At 40.7% G+C, this 22,938-nt stretch overlaps 2 protein-coding genes across 4 annotated transcripts; both read left to right on the top strand.

Annotated features, from left to right (window-relative positions):
• Positions 1-868: 868 nt before the first annotated feature.
• Positions 869-5,390, top strand: gpr135 (G protein-coupled receptor 135). 2 transcript variants are annotated; one of them, XM_015039361.1, is made up of 3 exons: positions 869-1,192; positions 1,526-1,803; positions 2,935-5,390. In XM_015039361.1, the coding sequence occupies exons 2-3, from the start codon at positions 1,709-1,711 to the stop codon at positions 4,295-4,297; spliced, it is 1,458 nt and encodes a 485-aa protein (XP_014894847.1). In that variant the 5' UTR covers positions 869-1,192; positions 1,526-1,708; the 3' UTR covers positions 4,298-5,390. The 2 variants fall into 2 exon arrangements, with proteins under 2 accessions (XP_014894847.1, XP_014894846.1); XM_015039360.1 differs by having other exon boundaries at positions 869-1,289.
• A 1,595-nt stretch (positions 5,391-6,985) lies between these two features.
• Positions 6,986-22,740, top strand: LOC106951690 (disheveled-associated activator of morphogenesis 1). 2 transcript variants are annotated; one of them, XM_015039357.1, is made up of 26 exons: positions 6,986-7,304; positions 9,285-9,473; positions 9,555-9,644; positions 11,045-11,116; positions 11,236-11,327; positions 11,411-11,630; positions 13,079-13,192; positions 15,367-15,477; positions 15,552-15,655; positions 15,724-15,790; positions 15,864-15,981; positions 16,068-16,206; positions 16,764-16,822; positions 16,906-17,093; positions 17,188-17,421; positions 18,213-18,320; positions 18,398-18,492; positions 18,885-18,969; positions 19,070-19,176; positions 20,235-20,323; positions 20,389-20,557; positions 20,635-20,742; positions 20,829-20,889; positions 20,962-21,096; positions 21,713-21,883; positions 21,964-22,740. In XM_015039357.1, the coding sequence occupies exons 2-26, from the start codon at positions 9,303-9,305 to the stop codon at positions 22,141-22,143; spliced, it is 3,087 nt and encodes a 1,028-aa protein (XP_014894843.1). In that variant the 5' UTR covers positions 6,986-7,304; positions 9,285-9,302; the 3' UTR covers positions 22,144-22,740. The 2 variants fall into 2 exon arrangements, with proteins under 2 accessions (XP_014894843.1, XP_014894844.1); XM_015039358.1 differs by having other exon boundaries at positions 6,986-7,319.
• Positions 22,741-22,938: the final 198 nt, after the last annotated feature.

Genomic DNA, 22,938 nt, shown 5'->3' with positions numbered 1-22,938 from the left:
GCAAAAAGTCGTCACTGGTTTTGATGAACAGTTGTGTAATATGGTTTTATTTTAACAATATTACAGAAGCAATGTTTTTCCAAATTTATTTTGCTTAATCAAGTTGTTTCTGGTGTTTTAAGTGCCGTTACTTTAGCCTTGAGGGTTGGTGGTTACCATAGTAACCGGTAACTAACATCTCCTCCCCCTTTTTCTGTTGCCGTTAGTTAATGTGATATGCATTAGCATCCGTTCTGCGTTTTCTTTACAAGTATTATGTTTTAACATAATTTTATACAAATTTAATAACGTATATCATGAGTAATTTTGCTGCGTTATGTATACGTTTTGAAATGCCGACATTATTATCCATGTTGGCTATGATTAATTTTACAGATTTTAACTAACTGCTGCCAACTTCTGCTTTGTTGGACGAAAATGACAAAAATGTACCGCTGTACATTTTATTTAATGTAGGCGTAAAAGCTGCTGGACTGATGTCAACTACCAACTTAACTACCTCTTTTGTTAAAATAAATACAGAGAACCTAACGTATCTGTCATGAAGTCGACTTGCTGGAACAACATAGAAGGGTTAACAGATGTTTGGTAAAAGTTTTAACTTATGTACGAATGAGAATTAAAAGGCAACAAATAAATGAAAAGCTGAGAGGCAGCGTGATTCTTTACAGATAATCAGGGTAAAGGGCTAAACAAGACCCAAAACATAAATGGTACCATTCAGAATCCTACAGAAAACGCCCCCTGCTGGTCCAGATGGTGCAACAGCTGATGTAACCATGGAAACCACAAAGAGAACCAGACCTCATTAAAATTTTATACGACGAAGCGGGGGTCACGTGACCGATGTCATCACGTGATTGAGTCTGAACTGGTTTGTGGACCAGTAAGCACCGGGGACGAACCAGCAGCCATCTGACTTGCTGCGGAGCCTCTGCATCATCAGCGGTTACCGTGGCAACCGTCACAAAGCCGCGAGCGCGTTCACGAGGGGTCCGTGGCTTCAGACGAATCTCAGGAGATCCTTTGGGTTGTTTTACTTTTTCATTCGTTTGTTTTATTTTTTAACAAAAAGGCAGCTGTCGTGTTGATCCAAACACAACGGAGCCCGCAGCGTAATATCCGGTCCGCGCGCGCTCGACTCGGAGCGAGATGACGGACACAGGAAGTGATCGAGAGCGGATCGATGGAGGTGATTAAAAATGTTAACCCAGAGGGTCGCTTTAACAGCTGAGTGCGGTTCTGATGAGGTTCCTGTCCAGGATCGATCGGTGCTCTGGCTCGTGCAGGTCTGCGGTTCTGATCCAGGATCTTTGTTTCAGTTCAATCTAGTTTATGGGTCTGATCCAGATCTGCTTCTTTTTGTTTTTGTTCTGATTCATTTTGAGCTGACTGCACCATCTGTTGAAATATTTGCTCCAGCACATCTGGACCGGGTCCACACGAAGCTACCAGTTGAATGAAAACCGGTTCTGAGGGATTGTGTGATTTGCTTCTAAATGTGGGAACATCTATATTTTATGAGGACTCCTGCGGATCGATCGCAGCTCCAGTCCATGACCTCTCCATCCGGAAGCTGCTGCCAGGGGACGAAGGTCAGCAGCAGGAGGAGGATGATGATGGTGGAGCCCGGACGATGTCAATAATTGATCAGCAGCTGCAGAACTAACTGGGAGCTGATGGGAACCAGTTTGGCTTTAGAAACCCAATGGATTTACCCGTTAGCATGGCTCTACAGTCCAGAACCAACTACACAGCCGACTCTGTGGGTCCGAGTATTACCGCCTCACCTGTGGAACCCAGGTGATCCAACAAAACATCAAACTGACTTTTAAATCTGGTTTTGCATAATTTAATCACCTAATCCAGATTATCTTTATACAACTTTAACTTTCATATTTCACAAACATTACTACCTAACAAAAGTAATGCATAATTGTAAATTTTGCATAAAATGGTTTTCCTTTTTTCAGTCAACAATTGTTAGTGTATTTTTAATACTGCATAAAGAGGCTTAAATAAAAAATTTGCAGAATGTTCCAATTTGAAAAAAAAAAGATTAATCGTCAGAATAATTAATCGATAACTAATCATTAGTTGCAGCTTTATAAAACTCACTCAGTATGCAACAGAGAGATTAATAGAATCGATTTCTGTTGATCACAAGTAATCAGTAAATTGGACTCAGAAGTTATTTGAGTTTATTGGATGGTGAAGTTTGCAGAGGTGGGTAGTAACTAGTTGCATTTACTCAATTACATTTACTTTAGCTTTTGTTTGGAAAAAATTTACTTAGGAGAGTACTTTTTACTTGAGTACTTTTATTATGAAGCATTGCTACTCTTACGTGAGTAAAATTTCTGGATTTTCTGCCCACTGAATGAAAAACAAACATGTTTTAACTAAAAAATCCACCAGATACACACATCTGCAGTTTTTGTTGAAGTTTTTTATTGAAAGAAACTGATTTGGAAAAATTTTCTTTTGATTTTATTTACTTACATGAATTAGTCCTTAAAATCTGATTACGTCATTTTTAAATCAAATGATTGATCAGTTACTCAGTTTTGTAGTAGACTTTTACCAAATACTTTTTTACTTTAAGTTCAGTAATTTCTTGGACGATTACTTTAGACTTATTTTATTGTCGTTGCACAAAAACACAACGGTGAAATGGACAACGAAATTTCATCACTTGGCCACCAGAGCACACAAGAAAAAGAAAAAAAAGACAGAAAAATATAAATACATAAATATGCATTTTCAGACAGTCATATTAGGGGGATTATTGATGTTTAGAAATCCAGTGGTGAATCACTACATTGATGTAGTTCTACTCTTACTTGTTTACAGTTTTTGGGAACTCTACCGACCTCTGGAAGTTAGAGATCAGTATTTGATGCATTTCTCTGTCTCTTATGGATGTGTCTCCAGGGTCGTTTCCATAGTTACCGCCCTAGTGACGGCCACCACGCAGACTGTCGTGGGAACGTCGGGAAACCTCTCGGCCCTCCGGGAGCAGAGGGGCACCGACTTCGGCGAGGTCCAGCTGCTGTCAACCGCGGCGGTTCTGAGCGCTGCCGCGGTTGACGGGAACTCGGCTCTTCAGGGCTTGGAGGTTGCGGTTCAGGCTCTGGTGCTGCTCTTCATCTTCCTCCTGTCCAGTCTGGGTAACTCGGCGGTGGTCGTAGTCATCATCAAACACAGACGGCTGCGAACGGTGACCAACGCCTTCATCATGTCGCTGTCGCTGTCAGACTTCCTGACGGCCGTGCTCTGCCTCCCCTTCTCCTTCATCATGCTCTTCAGCAAAGATGGCATCTGGATGTTCGGCGATGCCTTCTGCGTAGCCAATGGCTTCTTCAACACCTGCTTCGGGATTATCTCTACGCTCACCATGACGCTGATCTCCTTCGACAGGTACTACGCCATTGTCCGGCAGCCTCAGGCGAAGATCGGGCGCCAGAAAGCCGCCCAGCTGCTGGCGGCCGTGTGGCTGACGGCGGTGGTTTTCTCGCTACCCGGGTACCTGCTGGTCAGAACCACATCAGGAGTCCATAAGCGGGGGTTCTACCACTGCATGTACGTCTTCCATCCTGGCGGTTCCGGCGTAGGGACGGCATACAGCATCTGCTTGATCGTCGTGTGCTTCCTGCTGCCGTTCTCCCTCATGTGCTTCTGCCACTACAACATCTGTAAAACGGTCCGGCTCTCCGAGATCCGGGTTCGGCCCGTCACCACCTACGCCTACCTGCTGCGCTTCTACAGCGAGATGAGAACAGCCACCACGGTTCTGATCATGATCGTGTTCATCATCTGCTGCTGGGGGCCGTACTGCCTGATGGGCCTGGTTACGGCCATCGGGAACTACAGGTTCAACCCGGCCATGGACACGGTCGCCGTCTGGATGGCGTGGGCCAACGGCGCCATCAACCCCCTGATCTACGCCCTGAGGAACCCCAACATCCGCATGCTGTTGGGCCGCAGTCGACAGGAGGGCTACCGGACCAGAAACATTGCTGCCTACCTGTCCAGCCAGAGCCGGAACCGAGAGGTCCGGCTGAACCAGACGGAGAGGATCAGGGACTGCTACGTGAGCCGAGCCGGGCCCAACAACAGCCGGCTGTCGAGTTCCAGTCCAGGAAAAACGGGAATGGCCACAGCAGGAGGAGAGGTAGCCATGTGGGCCTGCAAGAACCCGGCCGTGTTCTTCTGCAGGGACGCCCGACACGACACAACGCCGCTGCCCAACGCTGCAGGGGAAGTGAAGACAAAGACGGCCGATACCAGCTTGTGACCGGGTCGGAAAGATTCTGGCTTAAATTTACTGTATGTAACTTTTATGAAAAAAAAGATATGTATTTTACAAAGTTGTTAAAACTTTTACCATGTTGTTACAGTGCAGTATGAGACGGATAATCTGAAAAAATCAAGTTCCTCCACCTTCTCTAAGTGCTAACAAGAAACAACCAATCAAAGCCAGGAGGCGGGTCTTAGTGCTGTCAATCACTCGTCTTTGCTCTCTATTACAATACAGCCTCTCCTTTGTAGTAAATACTAATCCTAATTAGCATGGCTACAGGTAAACAGTTTTCCTTTAATGGTAAATTGTTTTTCCGATATTACTGTGTTCATGAAGTTGATTGACAGCGCTAATACCCGCCTCCTGGCACTGATTGGTTGTTTTTGGTGGGGCGTTTCTTTAGTAGTTCAGGGAGGAGGCGGAGATAAATATTTTCATAGATTACCTGTCTGAAAACAAACTTTCACAACATGCTGACAGTTTTAACGGATAGGTTAAAACATATTTCTTTCATAAGAGTTACGTACTGCAGCTTTAAGGACAATCTGAGCCGTTCATGACTTTACTTTTGATCTTTTGCAGTTATTTAAGCAGCTTTTATACAACAATTTTAAGAACATTTGTGTAAATGATTTATCTGGAAAAGGACTCTGGATCTCTCTTCTCTCCAATTTGCCAAACATGCTGAGTTTTTTCCATCTTGTTTCTTCAGAAAACTAAACATCTGAAATTGCATTAAATGACTTCAGTGCCCATAAACAAGGCATTCTCATTGGTTAGCATAACCAATCATAATTTATCAATACCTTTACCAGTTTTCCCTCTGACGTTGGAAAGTTTCACATATTTGGGATTTTACCCTCAACATTTCAACTGAAACAAGTTACTTTGCATAGTCAAGGAATTTTAAATATTTCAAAACATATTTTGTCACAATGCACATTCAGTATTTAACCATTTGAAAGTATTTTAGTAAAAATGAGCTAAGATTAACTTTTATGATGCATTGTTATGTCTGTCATACAACTAAGTTTTGTCATTGAATTTGTGATTCTAAAAGATTTCCAATAAAGATTTTTTAAAGATTTTCTCAGATTCAGTTTCTCTGCAAACATTGAAGGTTTGTAGCAGTTCTTCTTCAGCAGATGCCTCTGAAAGTCACCCACTTTAATGTTGCTACAACTGGGCTGGGTGCAGGGAAAATGTTATGACGTTCAGGAATATTACCAGGCATCTTCTGTCCCAAAATCTTCAGGATTTTATCAAACACAACACTGACCTCTAGCAGGACAACGATCAGGTACAAAATTATTATTACGATGAATATTAGTGTCTATTGTCATTCTGGAACTGTTCAAACTGAATAAGTTTGAATATGCAGAAATATTTGTAAAGAAGACAACAGGAACACAAAAGTAACGGCTTTTGGGATTATTTTCCTCTGTCAAGGTTAATTAAATTATTTATAGTTCAAAATGTCTAGAAAACTTACGATAAAAACAGTGCAAATACAAATTAAACAGGATTGTGGCAAGGGAAATGGTGAAAACCCTGGATGTGCCACCTTTCACAATGGCTCTTAATAAATTTTGTTAAAATTAATAAAAAGAAAGCCAATGTTTTAAAAATAAATATAACAAATGCGGGTTTTGGTTGTTTTCCTTTTTTTTTTCTTTCAGTAATTGCAAGGAATTTCCACGACAGAATGACAGTAAAAGTACCAGAATTTACCTTTAGACTGATTTTTCTTGTCATTAGTTCAGAAACTATAGAAATAAAATTACGTGTATTTTAATGGCAATATATTACAATATTTTTCAAAAATTTAGTTCTTTTTTGCCAGTTATGTAACATTTGCAGCTCAAACATTTTTTATATGACCTCAGACTTTCACAAATCTTCCATCAATATTAATTTTTATTCTGGCCGGCTCTACAAAGTGGGTTTAAACTTGTAATCTTAATTCATAAAAATCTACACAATACCATTGTAAAATCTATTTCTATTCTATTGAAAATATGTAGCTAGAGCAACGAATCTTTCACTTTACGTAATATGTTCCGGTTCCATTTTTCTTTTGTAAGCTGTTGTGTGTTTAGGATTTAATTTACGAGTCCAGACAGGTCGACTGGAGTTGGATGCTTGCTGAGCTCCTGTAAAACTGCTGGTTGAACTGGTCACCTCTGCCTCTCCCAGTGCAGAACCAGTGTAAGGTTGAGGCTTTCATCCTGGAAAAACTGGCTCTGCTCTGATCCTTAACTGTGAATTTGAGTGACCTTCTTCCTGAAGGCAGAGCAACTTTTCCTCCTGCAGGATCAGATAACCGTTGTTGGAATGTCACCAAGCTTCATAACACAACACACACATTATAAATCTATTTTTAGAAGCATGAGATCTGATTTTTGTTTTAATTTAAAAAAATTAAGTATTTTTTAGTTACTGTTATGATTAAAGAGTTCTTATGAGTGACGTTTCACCTCAACCTGTAGTTAAGGATGTTCAGTTCAGATGCTGATTTACGGATCAGGTGGAGAGACGCTGCCGCACACCGAGCCTCACCCTCCGCCCTCTGCAGGGGTGAGGCAAGGCTGGGTGTGACTGCAGTGGCAGGAATGCAGTCATGTGTGTTTCAAACTCCCGCCGCGGCTCTGAGTCAGGTTCTCACACACACACACGGAGTCACACATACACCCTGCAACTGTGACATCAGGTAAATATGAAGTGACTGTGAGGACGGTGCTGCAGTTCTGCAGGTTTCTGTGAAACTGGACAAACGGCATGAATCAGCTCAGCGGGGAAGTCGGTTCACCTGCGGAGTGAAACAGTTTTAACTTTAACTCAGAGATAAAGCCTTAAAGACCTGATTCAGATTCATTTTTTAAAACTAATTCCAGATATTTTGGAACATGTAAGGAGGTTTTCTTCAGCATGTTGACTTGGAGACGGCAGGTTGAACTGGACCAGTCACAGCTTGAAAATGACTTCATAGCCTGTGACATAAGTGAGTATCGCACAGGTAGGAGACTCACACATCATCCCCTCAATAAAACACAGAGACCATCCTGAACCTGGGTTTTTATCTCATGGCATCAACAAACCAATGCAGTTCTTATTCAAATGTGACGCATCAAAAACAGAGCAGATGTATTAACGCTCACACAGGGTGAAAATTGAGTGTTGGTCAATGACCGAGGTGAAACTCAACAGTTTCAAAGTTAGTGAACTTTGGATTCTCAGGGTCTCCATCTGAAACCCGTTTTGATAAAGTAGGCAGATTGTTCAGCCTCTTAACTCAATTAATCAGTTAAATTCATTCACTTTATTTTGGATTTTAATTGTATTTAGCACCAGTTTAATTGCAGGTGAGGTCCTGATAAACACAAGCTGATTAAATCCAACTCACATACCTCTTTTTTTCTATGTCCACTCATGCATTGAAGGTATTTAGTTGATCCAAATCAGTACATGACAGTAATTCACCCACTTCTCTGAGTGTAGTCCTGTTAAATTAATGAATTCAGTACAGAGTACCCAAAAATTGTACTCAAGTAATAGTAACACTAAACTATTTTTATTAAAGTAAAAGTAAAAATTAGCCGTCCAAGAAATTACTTTGCAAAAAGGCGACTCAAGTACTGAGTGATCAAAATATCAATTGTTTAATATTTAAAACTGATATAATCAGATGGAACAAAATAAAAAGTTGTGTGAAAATTTAGGCTTTTTAAGGACCAAAATGAAATATTTTTTTTGTAACAAAGTCAAACAAAAGAAAAAAAATCCAAATGAATTTCTTTCACTTTAAAACTCATGAACAAAAACTGAGGGTGTGTGTCTGTTTTTGGTTAAAACAAGCTTGTTCATTTGTGTACAACATCCAGAAATTTACCCAAGTGAAAGTGAAAAATACTCCTGAAAGTATTTTTCCCCAAAAAGTTACTCAAGTAAACATAACTGTGAGTAATTGTGTTTAGTTACAACCCAACTCTGATCACAGCTCTGAGGAACTGATGACGTTGTTGACAGAAAGTCCATGAAGACAACAGAGTGAAAGTTGGTTCTGATATCTGAGGGAGAGACTAAATAGCACATTGGATCCAATCATTACTGAGAGATTACAGAGTGATTATTATTCATGATTCAACCAGAAAGATAATCAGTAGACTTAGATTAGTTGGAGACACAACTAGACCAAGACCAGGCGACTCAGAGTCTGACTGAAACTATTTGGTGGTCAGACTGACAACAGATCCGTCAAAAAGATGAAAACCAGAACTGGACCAGCAAGACTGAGTCCAGCTGAGACCAAATGAGCAAAAACTCAAACTGAAAACTAGCAAATCAGAGATCAGGTCAACCAGAGTAAAACTGAACCCAACTGAACCAGAGTCCGGTTCGTTTGGGGAGTGTGAACGTGCAATCGAACTCTGATGTGGAAAAAAAACAATTAAACTCTAGTTCAGGAAATAACCTAGGTCTGTTTGATTAAAGTGAACTCTGGTGTGGTTTAAATGCATATATGTATGCCAAGAGCAAAAAGCAAGAAGTGGACTAACGCAGGGGATTCTGGGTAAATACACCCAACAAACGTGCAAGTGGGAGAAATGGCTTGTGGTCTTAACAAAAAGAGAAATCCTTCAAACTCTAAAATCTAATGGTACTCCATTTTTGTTTACCTTTTTTAAAGAAGGAAGTTGTACTCATGTCTTCTTTTGAGGTTTTTGTGTTTAGTTTGACAGAGTGCAGTGTGAAATCAAACCACAGCAGATAAGTGTAATAAATGTTACAGTTTTGGTCCCCAATTGACCCGAGTCTACCGAACTGCCAAACCAAATTGGTAAACCAGAGACCAAGCTAACCAGAGTCAGGCTGAGGTCAGCAGAACGAGTCCAGTTAAAACCAGAACTTGTCCAACTGAGACCAGGGCAGGGTCAGGTTGAGATCAGGCCTTGATGTTGTCTTTGCGTTTCTTTCTCTCTAGTCTAGACGTGTTGCAACCATGACGTCCGAGGAGAAACCGCAACAGTGGTGGAGCCTCACCACTCTGTTTCCGTGGTGCTACAAAGGACATGACCAACCACCAACGCCTCCTGACAATGACGTGCCGATGTCGGTCTTGGAGCCCATGCCTTCCCCCCAGGAGGTGGACTCCAGGTTTACCGAACTGGTGGTGCGTTCAGGAGCACAGTTTCTGTCAGAAATCTGATTATAGATCCAGACATTAATCCCAATCTTTCTGTTTCCTCTGCAGAATGAACTGGGGCTCCCAGAGCAGAAGAAAGCAGCCATGTTTGCTTTGCCAACAAAAAAGAAGTGGGAGATTTACTGTTTCAATAAAAACGTAAGTGACTTTATTGGAAATCCAATGCAGCTGAAATCTGTCCAACAACATTTTCCTGCATTAAACTAAGACATAAGAAGAGACAAAAACAAACTTTGTCAAAAAAATTTTATATTTCCAACTCTTCTTCACCTTAGAAATATAGTTTCTTCTATTCAAAGCAAAATATTAATTTTTTTGTTGAAAAAAATTGCAATAAAATTCCAAATGTTTCCTTCCACAGTTCAGTTGTTTCCAGATTTTAGTAATCCTGGTGTTGATTCTGAAGTGACATATTGAGGTGATCCCCATGCAGGGCACCAGTACCACTGGAAGTGAAACAAGCCCTCAGCACCATGCTGCCTCCACTTGTTTGACAGCTGAAGGTGTTGATTATAGAGTTGGTGGCAGAATGTAGACATGGAAACTGAGGGAGAGACTAAATGCACATTGGAGCTGAACTAAGACTCAAATAAACTACAAACCACGATGAAAAGATAAACACAAATCTAAAAAAAAAAAAATCCAGCTGCACAAAGAACAAAACACAAGATTAAACTCAGAAATTAAACTCAAAGAAATGAACTTACATGGCAACAGCCTTGTAACCTAATGGATATGTATGTAAAAAACTAGAATAAGTGGTAAAAACACAAACATAGATGAAAACCAAAGGCTCAAGGATTGTGACAGTATTAGCTGTTTCAACTGATTATCTTGAAATCTGTCATTTTAAGAAAATAACCAAAAAGACTTTTCCAGCTTGTGCAAATCTGAGTTTTCCATTTCAGATCTTTGCTGAATTTCTTAAAATTTTCTGATTATTGATCGATCCAACAAGAATTATCAGACAAATCCTTTTTACAACTGGATGCACTCCATCGTCACCAATATCCAGATATTTGTAGGTATTGGTCTTCAATTTAAACACTTTCTATAACCTTCACCAGCACTTATTAAAAGAATTAAATAAATTTAGGGATCTGATGTTGCAAAAAATCCACATTAAATATAAACATATTTTTAAAAATAATTGAATTTTTATCTGTATCATGCCAGTCTGGATAAAAGAACTGCTCCACGAAAAGCCAAACTTTACAAACATGCAAATGATGTATGAATTTAAATATTTGAGCAGAAGTAAATTCAAGCCTAAAGGAAAAAGAAATATTTATAAATATTTACAGCCCTGTTAAAAATGGCACCATAGCTGGTTTAGTGTGGGAACTAATATAATCTAGTGTTATGTTGCATTCCAGTTACTTGGCATGCCAGTAACTGGAACCCTGATTTCGAAGGGTGTTCCAGTTGATTTTTTTCTGACTGGGAAGTCGGAATTTCCCAGCTCCAAGTACAACTTGAACGCATCGTTAGTGTATGCTGATGACTGTGTGGTGTTTTTATACTGTGTGTGTTTTTAGGATGCAGCTGAGGATAGAGGAGCAACCAGCTGGCCTCAGTATTACATAAACCAGCTCAACTCCATGGCTGTTGTGAGTTGTTTCTGAACATTTTTCCCACCATCTACCACCAAAAGAAGGATGTAAAACTAACTTAGCTTAACTGTTTGAAACACTGAGGTGTTGTGTTGATGCGAGTCCTGTTTTCTCAGATAAAGCCTGTGTTGGCATCGGAAGAAGAAGAGCAAGTAAGGCTGAAACAGGTTAATGGTCTGAAAACAGCGCTGCGGACTCAGCCAATGAGGTTCACCTTCTCACTCAAAGAAATCAACGTCTCTCCGACCTCCAGAGAATTTCAGATTAACTAACTTCACTGACCTTCTGCAGTTTTGTGACCGGCTTCCTTGATCAGGATGGCCTCTCCTGCATCCTTAACTTCCTCAAGTCCATGGACTACAATACGGCTGAATCCCAGATCCACACGTCTCTGATCGGCTGCATCAAGGCCCTGATGAACAGCTCCGAGGGCAGAACGCATGTCCTGGAACACCCAGAGAGCATCAACATCGTGGCTCAAAGCCTAGCTGCGGAAAACATCAAAACCAAGGTGTGTGGATGCTGCCTTTACAGCCTTTGAAACATAAACATGCTGAAAAGATTAGAAATTAGGGACGAAACAATTAATCGCGATTAATCGATTATCAAAATAATCGTCAACTATTTTAGTGATTAATTAATCGTGCAGTATACAGATTTTAAAAAGGCCATTTAGTAAATAAAAACCACATATGCAGAGAATTAATTAAGCCAAAGCTTTACAAAAATAGATACAATTTGCATTTAAGATAAAAAGTTTTGTTTGTAAATATGTTTAGCCAAAACTCCTCAAGTGGTATATTTTTAGCTTCACCTTGTTCAAATACTACAGGTATAACACTTAGGCAATAAAATGCTTCATTTGCTTCTTGTAGTATATTTCTAATATTGTATAAAAAAGGCTTTAGTGGATGAATGAAAAATCAAATTTAATTAGATTAATCCTATTAATCGATTAATCGTCAGAAGAAGAAAAAGATAGATTAATCGGTTACTGAAGTAATCGTTAGTTCCAACCCAGTTGGAGATCAGAGTGGCTCGTGTGGTTCAACATTTTTTCAGCACATTATTTTGTCAATGCGATTGCCTCATTGACGTAATGGACATAATTAGTGTTAAGTCTTTTCTCCCAGCTGTTGTTCTGATTACGCCACATCAGACAGAAGATGGACAGGTAAGGAACTTCCTGCTTTACCTGTATTACGCTGTGCTACACCCACTCTGCACATTTCCTGTTCACCAAGAACCTTGCGACATGTTCAGAAAGTCTGATTTTCTGAAATAAATTCACAAACACCTAAAGACATGTTGCATAGGATGATGTAAAATTACCCCATAGCTGCTTCTGTAGGCGTGTAGACAACGTTTTAACCCTGTAATTTTCTGTTGCTCATTGAATATTTACGCACTAAGCATCAGGCCCCTCCCTTCCTCACTTAACTGAACAAACCTGTAAAATCCTGACTGATAGATTCCCAGACCCAAAGCCTCTGAGGGAATTTCGGCTATGCAGTCAGAGTTTGTTCTTAGAATTGATTTGCCAGTATAAACATGAGAGTCAGATGCAAGTTTCACTTCATCAGGCCAGCTGGAGGGGAAATGACAAAAACATGCACATAAATGGGGAGCTACGATGCATTTTACACATTTTTCTACTTCTGTTTGAGTTTCTACTGCTTCTCAAAAAACAAAAACAAATACTTAAACAAATACCCAGATGTTTTTTTAGGCATTAAGTTAATTTGGTGTCTGGACAATGAGGCAACCCGTTACCTAGCAACCCGACTGGAGTTCCATCAATCACCTAGCATCGCAAGTGGAGCTCCAGCACATTTGCTCAGCAAAAACTGTAATGAAAATGTCTTGTGTAGCCCATAGACTTATCCTAACCTGTTCTAGGAAGCATAATGACCTTTAAAAAACTGATCTCCAGTCTGCTGTTTTTCTCCGTATCCTCAGGTGGCCGTCTTGGAGATCCTCGGCGCTGTGTGTTTGGTCCCAGGAGGCCATAAGAAGGTCCTGGATGCCATGGTCCACTACCAGACGTTTGCCTCAGAGAGGACTCGCTTCCAGGTCTGCTTTTCCTTCTGGCTTTTAACCAAAAACTATACAGGAATCAAAACTTTGTTAGCTTATGGGAAGTTTTTATCAGTTTGAGAGATTTCTGTAAATCTGTGGGAACCAGATATGAAAGTCAGATCTACAAAAATATTTCAACAATCTGCAAACTGCAGCAGAAAGTTTAGAGTCCGGTTGAACAGTTTCTGATTGGTCTGTCTGCTGTCGCACACGCAGGAATTCAACCAAAGGCATTCAAATGATGCAAGCATGGAGCAAATACAACTAGAAAATAAAAGTTTGGTCCCCTGCTAGAAGGTAGAGAAGGAAAAGGAAACCTCACTTTTGATTTTTAAACCTGAAAACTTGAATAGTGACGAGTCTGTGTGCCGACAGAGGAATGACAGAGTTGATTTAGTTTGTGGTGAACCGTTTTTGTCTTGATTTAGATGTTTCGGATCAGATTACGACACATTTTCACTTTTAAGGCAAAGTCTATCTGATTAAGCTCTCCTAAAATTGCATGACCCATCTGGAATGATGGTTTCTGAAAACCTCGGTCTTTTTGTCTCGTTTGAAAAAAGCAGAGTTCAGTATCTGATTCTCCTTTTTTCCAAAGTGTTTTTCTCAGCCAACATTTCAGTTGGTATGAACTTCCTAAATATTGCTCTGTCGGATGTAGACCTGAGTGATATGTTGTCTTGGCTTTTGAACAGCGGCTGAGAGGATTAGATTTCTGAGTCATGTCATGAATAAGTTACTCAGAAGTTCATAAAACACCAAAAATAAAAATAAAATTTGATACTTCATGTTGGAATTTTTTTGTCCACACTTTTTAGATTTTTCAGAATGAGCTTAATCTAATGGAATATATCTTTTAACGATTATCTATGAACCTACGGGAAAATGTTGCCTGTTTTAGCTGAAGTATGTTGATAATGTTTCTAAGATAAAAATAACTGGAGATGAGAAGTTAACCCGTACAATCGCACAAGAACTGCCTGCTGTATTATCTGATAGATACCATAAAAAACAGGAAATTATACTTATTAGATAACAACAAGCAAGAGGAAGTTTCCTCAGGATTACAAATTACACTTCGTTACGATTGGAGCTGGTGACCAATGGAATCAACAATTAAAATTATTAAAAATAAACCTTATATTTATTCACTAATTATTAAATTGAGCTAAAACATATAGATTTGAATGTTTAGAAAGACAAAGAGTGTTAATTAATCTACAGAGAACTAACAGCAAATTTAAACTACAAAATGAAGGTTACAGGAAGTGAATGGTTAACTTTAAAGGGAAAACATGCGGTTGTGATAATGTTGGTGCCTATCTCTAGAGGTCACTGAACGGGAGGCGGGGTATCCTGGATATGTTGAAACGCAAACACTCAATCCATTTCAGAGACCAACTGAGACCCAAAGAGCATAATTTTGGATTCACAACATTCAGAATAAAATTACTTACTTAACCCAAATGACTCTTTCAAACAAACCAAGCAAACACTTCCTACAAAAGTATTTACATACACAAACATCAGTGTATTTTATTGGGATTTTTTGTGAACGGCCAACTCAAAGCAGGTATAAAATATATAAGCATTTCATATCAATCGATATTAAAATTATTGATAAATTTTTGTTTTAAATATCTGGTGGTGTAACCTTTCTTAGTCCATAGTTTCCCTTCCATGTCCTTGTTTTTTTATTCTTAAGCAGTTATGAGGCACATAACTGTGCAAATTACTCTACAGATTGTTGCTAGGCAACCAGAGAATGGGTGAGTTGCTAGGTAACCAGCGAGTGAGTGAGATAGTTAATGCCACTTGTGTTTTATTGTTGGCTTACAGAAACCACTTGTTGTATTCTTGTTGGTTGCGCAGCAGGCTCCACTTCTGCTTTTCAAAGCTGTATGGTTGTATAATTGTGCATCTGATTGCAGCCATTTTTATGTGTGAGTGTAAATGTTGAGTTGGGGGCGTGGCCAGCAGCAGCTCATGTGGATTTAACGTGACAACTCATTCTGACCGGAGGCGGAACCGACCAAATTATTATTTCATTATCTGAGAATGATTTTGTGCAAAAAAATTAATGAACATGTTTTGTAACAACCGTAGATCTATTCTGACCTGTTCAAGGAGGCATTTTGGGTCACCTCTAACATGTTTCCTGTGTGCAGAACATGATGATCGACTTGAACCGGTCCACAGGGCGCCACAGGGACGACGTCAGCCTGAAGACGGCCATCATGTCTTTCATCAATGCTGTTCTCAATCAGGGAGCAGGAGAGGTAAGCAAAGTTTTTCTTTCTCTCTTCTTTGATCGGTTCGTCTCCTTCATGTCTTCTGTTAAATCTGATCTTAGAACAGTCTGAACTTCCGGATCCATCTGCGCTACGAGTTCCTGATGTTGGGCATCCAACCGATCCTGGATAAGCTCCGGTCCCGGGAGAACAGCACCCTGGACTGGTAGGTCAGGTGTTCGCCCTGCAGACTGAGTCAGACTGAGTCTTTGGACTTAACCTGCTTCTTTTCAGGCACATGGACTTTTTTGAGGCCTGCAGAATTGAAGATGAAGCTAAGATTGCTGAACGCTTTAAAACTGTAAGTAACTCCCACATTTAGACGGTTCAGATTGGAATCTGTTGATAACTTGATGTTCTCTGCTGCTCCTCAGACTCACATCGACACTAAGAGTGCGACCCAGATGTTTGACGTGATCAAGAGCAAACTGAGTCACACTGAAGCTTACCCTCATTTACTGTCTGCTCTGCAGCACTGCCTCATCATGCCATGTAAAACTCCTACATTGTTATATTGTTGCATCTCCTCCGCTAACAGCAACATTAACTTCAAACTATTTACTCGGTTCTGTATGTAGATAATAACAGCAGGATGTCGGTTCAGTACTGGGTGCTGTTGGACCGGATCATTCAGCAGATGGTTCTGCAGACGGATAAAGGCGAAGATCCAGATGTGGCACCACTGGGGGATTTCAAGTTGAAGAATGTTCTGAGCGTGTGAGTTCAGACATTCGAGCAGGAAAAAAGTCGAAAACACAACAGAGAATGTTGGAAAACTAAGAACTTACTAAGAACTTTAGGTTTGAATTTTCAGGTCCAAATTTTAGATCAACCTCAGAAGTTTTCTAGGAAAAACTTGAAATTTTTTGAAAATTTTATTTAAAAATATTTGAAACTCAGAAATCTTAGAAGTGTCTTCTAGGGAATCTTTGAGATTAATCTCAAAATTTCTTATTTTTTGGTGCAAATTTTTGACTTCTGAGACTCAGAAATTTCAAAAGTTTTCCAGCAAATTTCTGACATTAATCTAAAATTTTCTAAGTTTGTCTTTTTTTCTTGCACATTTTGGACCTTAGATTTTGGTTTTTCAAGGAAATTTCTAAGATAAAAATTACAATTTTTCAGTTTTGGTGGAATTTACTCATCGTTTTATGCCTTAATATGCTGTTGTGCATTGTTTACAGAGTTTATACTGAGGACTTTCTGCGAAATACAAAAATTACATCACAGGTTAATTAATAACTTGAAGTTGTCTTTTTGCGCCTTAATAACAGGCTGATGAAAGAAAATGAGATGAAACAGTGGAAAGAAGAAGCAGATGAAATGCGAAAAGGTAAAAGAAACATTTCCCAAAGTCCACATTTAACCTGTGAGTCTACGGATGTCAGAAAAGTAAACAATGTGTCTCTTTCTCAGAGCATCAGAAGCTGCAGCAATGCCTTCAGAAGAAAGAGAGGGAGTGTGAAAGCAAGAGTAAAGAAAGAGATGAGTTGTTTGAGATGCTGAAAAAGGTGAAAACCAAGCTGGAGCGAGAGAGCGACGAGCATAAACGAACTAAGCAGCAAGTGGAAGAGCTGAACGCTCGACTGCAGCAGCTCAGCTCTGTAAGCTTTTAAACTCACATGATTAAAGTCTCTGTCTCTGAATGTCCTGTTCTCTTTGTGGCTCTGAAGATATTTTACTTTTCTCTCGTTCCAGAGCTCAAGCATTCCAGGAGGACCTCCCATCACCCCTGGTGGGTTTGTTTCACCTGTTTCCACCCCCACTGCTCCTGGTCCTGGTCCTCCTCCACCTCCTCCTGGAGCGCCTCCACCTCCACCTCCTCCTCCTCCTCCTGCACCAGGACTTACTTTAGGGATGACAGAGAAGAAGAAGAACATCCCTCAACCGTCCAGCCCACTGAAGTCCTTCAACTGGAGCAAATTACCGGAGGTAAATTTAACTTCCTTCTGGATTTATTTCTTGCTGAGTTCATTGTGCAAAGCAGCGGCAGATTTGACTTTTTACGGGTTCAGCTCCTCTTCAAGCTCAACTGTGGATGAATAAATCATCCATCCATTGTTTTTCATTTATCCAAGATTGGGATGGGGGGTTAGTATATCCAAGAGGGAATCCCACCATATTCCTCCAGTTCCTTCTTGGTGATCCCAAAGCATTCCCAGCTCAGAAGTGATGTGTTATCCATGTACATCCACATACGACCCTGGAAGGGGAACCTATTATGCAGAACTCAGATTTTGCACGTTTTCTTCTAGAAACAGCCCAAGTACTTACAAAAAACCCACTCTGACATATTTGTGGTACTAGGTTAATGTTTTTTGATCAAAAACCTGTCGAATGTTGAGTCATTATTGACAGAAACTGTGCCGTTAATTAGCAACCCAAGCTGAGCTCCAGCACATTTGGTCATCTGGTATTATTGCTGTATAATGGCCGCTGGAAAAGACCAGTGTTTGTTGTTGTCTTACTATCCAGAAACCACTTACTGCATCCTTGTTGGTTGTGAAGGAGGCTCCACGTCTGCTTTTCAAATGGTTGTATAAGTGCCCAAATGTTTGCAGCCATTTTCAAGCGCAAGTGTAAACATTGAGTTGGGGGGTGTGGCCAGCAGCTTATTTGGATTTAAAGTGACAAGAGCCACTAAATGTCAAAGAGCTCAGATTGTTTAGAAATTAAACTACACTGATGGTGATGACATTTATTAAGGTAATTGTTTGTTTCAGGCTAAGATATCAGGAACCATCTGGAAAGAAATCGACGATAAAGATGTGTTCAAAGTTCTGGATCTGCAGGAGTTTCAGAAGACTTTCTCAGCTTACCAGCGATCAGCGGTGACACAACATACAATAACCTGACTGTCTCTTTAAACAGAGCTGTTGGACTCTGACGGAGCTATTTGTTTTTACAGAAAGAAAATGGTGACGCTGAGTCTGTTAAAAAAGTCAAGGAGTTGTCGGTGATCGACGGGCGCCGAGCGCAGAATTGCAACATCCTGTTGTCAAAGTCAGTATGGGTTTCTGGTTGTGGGTCTGGGCAACTTTGGGTCAGTTTAAGTTCCTATTTCTGGGTCAGAGTAAGAATCTATTTGTTTGCCTTTTGAGAATATGTTGGTCAGTCCGAGATGCTATTTCTGGAACTGTTTCTGGGTCATGTTTTAAGTTTGACCCAGAGTTTGGGGGGCCAGTCTGAGAACTGGCCCCCCAAGTTCTCAGACCAACTAACAGGTCCTGTTAGTTGGTCAGGATCAGTATGTGGTTTGTGGAAACATCCCGTATCCTCTTTTTGGGTCTTGGTCAGTTCCCCTGATGGTTGTTCAATCTGATACGCTGCTGCTTGTGGGGCTGGGTCAGTTCTCTAAATATTGGATCCTGATTGTTTGAGTTTGTGCGTGACAGACTGAAGATGACCAACGAGGAGATCTGCCAGGCCGTCATGAGCATGGATGATCAGGAGGAGTTGCCCAAAGACATGTTGGAGCAGGTATGAAACCAGCCGCCTCAGAGACCAAAGCTCGAGTCTTTGACTTTCAGTGACTCAGACGATGAATTAAACAGAGATTTTCTTGCTTTGTGTGTCTCAGCTGTTGAAGTTTGTCCCTGAGAAGAGCGACGTTGATCTTTTAGAGGAACACAAACATGAACTGGAGCGCATGGCCAAAGCCGACCGTTTCCTGTTTGACATGAGCAGGTGTGTATCAGCATCAGCACCTCGTCGGGGGGGGAGTTTGCTAACTGACTCTGGGGCAGGAACAGTCAGTTTGTAGTCCAAAGGAACTATGAACTCCATGATAGGTGCATAAGAAGGTGGAAGAAAGGAAACTGAGAGCTTCAAGAAGGTTAAAGGTGACATATTATGCTTCCTTAAACAGCTTAGGATAAGTCTGTAGGCTACATAAAACATGGTCATTACATTTTTTACACAACTTTAGTCTGTTCAGTTCTGCCTGTTTTAAGCTCCTGCCAGAATGAGCTGCTTTAGGGGGTCTTGTCACTTTAAATCCAAATGAGCCACCCCACCCAACGCAACGTTTACACTCAACACATGACAATACAGCTTTGAAAAGCAGAAGTAGAGCCACATGCACAACCAAACAAAAATGTAGAAAGTGGTTTCTGGATGGTAAGTCAACAAGAAAACACTTGTATTTTCCAGCAGCCATTGTACAGAGTATATAGTGGTAAACCAGCTGACCCAATGTGCTGGAGCTCAGCTTGGGTTGCTTGGTAATGGGCTGGGTTTGGTTGAGGTTGCTAGGAAACGACACAATGTCCATAACAACCTTGAAATGCTCAATTTCCAAACACCAAAAAACAATAACTTATTGCCAAAACACATCTGGATGTTTTTTTAAAGCTCTCTTCTGAACAAGTCGAGACCCAAATGGAAGTACAAAAATGTGCAAAATGTGAATTTTGAATAATAGCTCGTCTTTAAGCTTTCTGGGGTTTTTCTGTGTGAAGTTAGCATTTTATTTTATTTACTCCAGCTTCCTTGTCACTGCGTTTCCTGGTCTATAAACCTGCAAAGATTAAGAAATGACACAAGACAGATTCAAAAGTGAACCAATCCCAACCTGTCTAATAAAAATGAACAAGAATTACTTTAATCCATCCCTCCGTCCAGGTTTATTCTTACCATCAGATCTTTTTCACCAAACTTGCTCAAAGGCTTCAGTATTGTGAAAGAAAATGTCACTTATTTTGTGGGAACTAGTTGGATCTAAATCTTTTCTTCTGCTCAACCAGAATCGACCACTACCAGCAGAGACTCCAGGCTCTTCACTTCAAGAAGAAGTTCAATGACCGAATGGCCGAAGTCAAGCCTAAGATTGAAGGTAGGAGTTCAGAGGTCAGTGCTCCTTCCTCACTGTCCTCTTCCTCATCCTCTTTCTTCTTGCAGCTCTCAAGCTCGCCTCCTCTGAGGTCATCCAGAGCCAGGCGCTCCGTCAGCTCCTGCAGGTGGTTCTGGCTTTCGGGAACTACATGAACAAAGGACAACGAGGAAACGCCTATGGGTTCAAAGTTTCCAGCCTCAACAAGATGGTTGACACCAAGTCCAGCATTGACAGGTTTCAAACTCCTTCAGATCCCTGCAGACCTGCAGCTTGATGATGTGAAGGTCTGACTGATGTTGTTGTGTTTGTAGAAACATCACTCTGCTGCACTACATGATCACTGTGCTGGAGAAAACGTTTCCTAAAGCCGCATCTTTCAGCAAAGAGCTGCAGAACGTCCCGGAAGCTGCTAAAGTCAAGTAAATGGAAAACACACCCAGATCCACGTTTGTGTTCCTGCTTTAACTGTGATCACTAACATCACCGCCTTCCTGAATGTCTGCAGCATGACGGAGTTGGAGAAGGAAATAAACACTCTGCGTTCTGGTCTGAAGAGCATTGAAGCAGTAAGTTCAACAGAAGCATCAAATACCTGCTGAACTTTGCAGGATTTATATTTACATGCATGTTTTGTGCAGGAGCTGCAGTACCAGCAGAAACAGTCTTCCCAGCGTCCAGTGGATAAGTTTGTGTCTGTGGTCAGTCAGTTCATCACCATGGCTTCCCTCAACTTCTCAGACGTAGAAGATTCTTTGCAAGAAGCCAAAGATCTGGTGAGTTATTGTCAAATATTGTCCTGCAGGTTCCTCATGTTGTTGCATTAGTTCAGTTTCCTTCACCTTTTACAGTTTGTGATCCAGACTTTATTACAACTAGAAAGTTAGTTCAAAAGTTATTTTTGATAAGTTAGTTCAGTTCTGAAGTTTAATCTTATTTTTGTTTGTGTTTATTACATCATGATTGGATCATTTACACTGGCTTCCTGTTGGATAGATTTTAAGATTCTTTTAAAAGCTTATAAAGCTTTAAGTGAGTTGGTGATTTATTATCTAACAATTGTTTCCAGAACTTTGAGATAAAATAATCTGTATTAAATGTCCCTCAGACTCGACTTAAGAGCAAAGGAGATTATGCTTTCTCTGTTGTTTCTCTTAATATTTGGAATAAGTTACCCTTTCAAATTAGATCTGCTCACAGTCTTAAAACTTATTGTGATGTTTTAGTTTTATTTTATTCTGATTTCATATTTTTCATGTGTCTCTGTGCAGCAATTTAGTGCAGTTTCAACCTGTTTTTAAATAAATGTAACATTGAAAACAGCAGAGCTCCGAACTTCAGGAAGTTAGCATGCTGTCAACTAACTCTTGAATTCTTGTTTTCCTGCTGAAGTTTGTAAAAGCGCTGACGCACTTTGGAGAGGACTCGTCCAAACAGCAGCCGGACGACTTCTTTGGGGTCTTCAACACTTTCCTGTTGGCGTACTCTGAAGCCCGGCAGGATAACGAGGACATGGCCCGGCGGCAGGAGGAGGAGGAGAAACGGGCCCTGGCGGAGGCTCAGGTCAGTGGAGATCCTGCCTGAGGTTCTTCAGCAGCTTCATGACCTCACCGGAGTCGGGCTCTTTGTGTTTGTCCCTGCAGAAGAAGAAGGAGCGGGAGCAGAGGATGAGGAAGGCCACGTCAGTCGAGAAGGAGGAAGGAGGAGAGTTCGATGACCTGGTGTCTGCGCTGCGATCCGGAGAAGTCTTCGAGAAAAAAGCGGCCAAAGACAAAAAAAGACAAAGACCGACATCGACCTTCAGCCAGTACCAGGACAGGTAGTAACTGGGTTAACTGGGACAGAGGTGGAACCAGTGTCTTGACTGTAACAACTAGTAACTGACTCGTTGGGACTGGAGCTGAAGGAGAAACGGTTCATAACCAGGACAGATTCACTTGAACCGAACCAGTTGGTAACCACCAGCATCTTACTGGGACTGGACCGGTACCAGTGGGTAACCACCAGCATCTTACTGGGACTCGACCGGTACCAGTGGGTAACCACCAGCATCTTACTGGGACTGGACTGGACCAGTACCAGTTGGTAACCACCAGCATCTTACTGGGACTGGAACATAGTGTTCATCAGAACCAGCTCACTGGTGTGTCGATGGTTTCACCCTGAGGAAATGGTTTTGCTTCAAAGGCAAAATATTTCAATGGAGAAAATAAAAACTCAATTTTGTTTGTTTCTAAAGCAAAACAAAACCAAAAACAAAAAAACATTCTGGGTCATTTTAATGAAACTAAATTTCTTCACATTTCACCTTCAAACGAACCCAGAAAGAGCTGAAACATTCCCGTCACATCTGATATTACAAGAGACCAGTTAAAGCTGCAGTACGTAACTTTTATATAATTTTTTCTTTTTTTTTCTTTCTTTTTTTTTTTTTTACATATTTCTTAAATCTGATGTGTAATATAAAACAGATAATCTGTGAAAAGATCAATCTCCTCCTGATCCTCCCTTAGCTGCTGCTGCGGTCTGAAGAAATGCACCACTGCCAACGAAAACAACCAATCGGAGTCAGGAGGAGGAGCTTAGCGCTGTCAATCACCCTCATGTACTCCTCATGG

This window comes from Poecilia latipinna, unplaced genomic scaffold (genome assembly GCF_001443285.1).
Source record: "Poecilia latipinna isolate Pla-1442-1.1 unplaced genomic scaffold, P_latipinna-1.0 Scaffold468, whole genome shotgun sequence".
Taxonomy (NCBI): domain Eukaryota; kingdom Metazoa; phylum Chordata; class Actinopteri; order Cyprinodontiformes; family Poeciliidae; genus Poecilia; species Poecilia latipinna.
The sequence above is the reverse complement of the archived record's forward strand: the minus strand, read 5'-3'. Positions and strand labels throughout refer to the sequence as shown.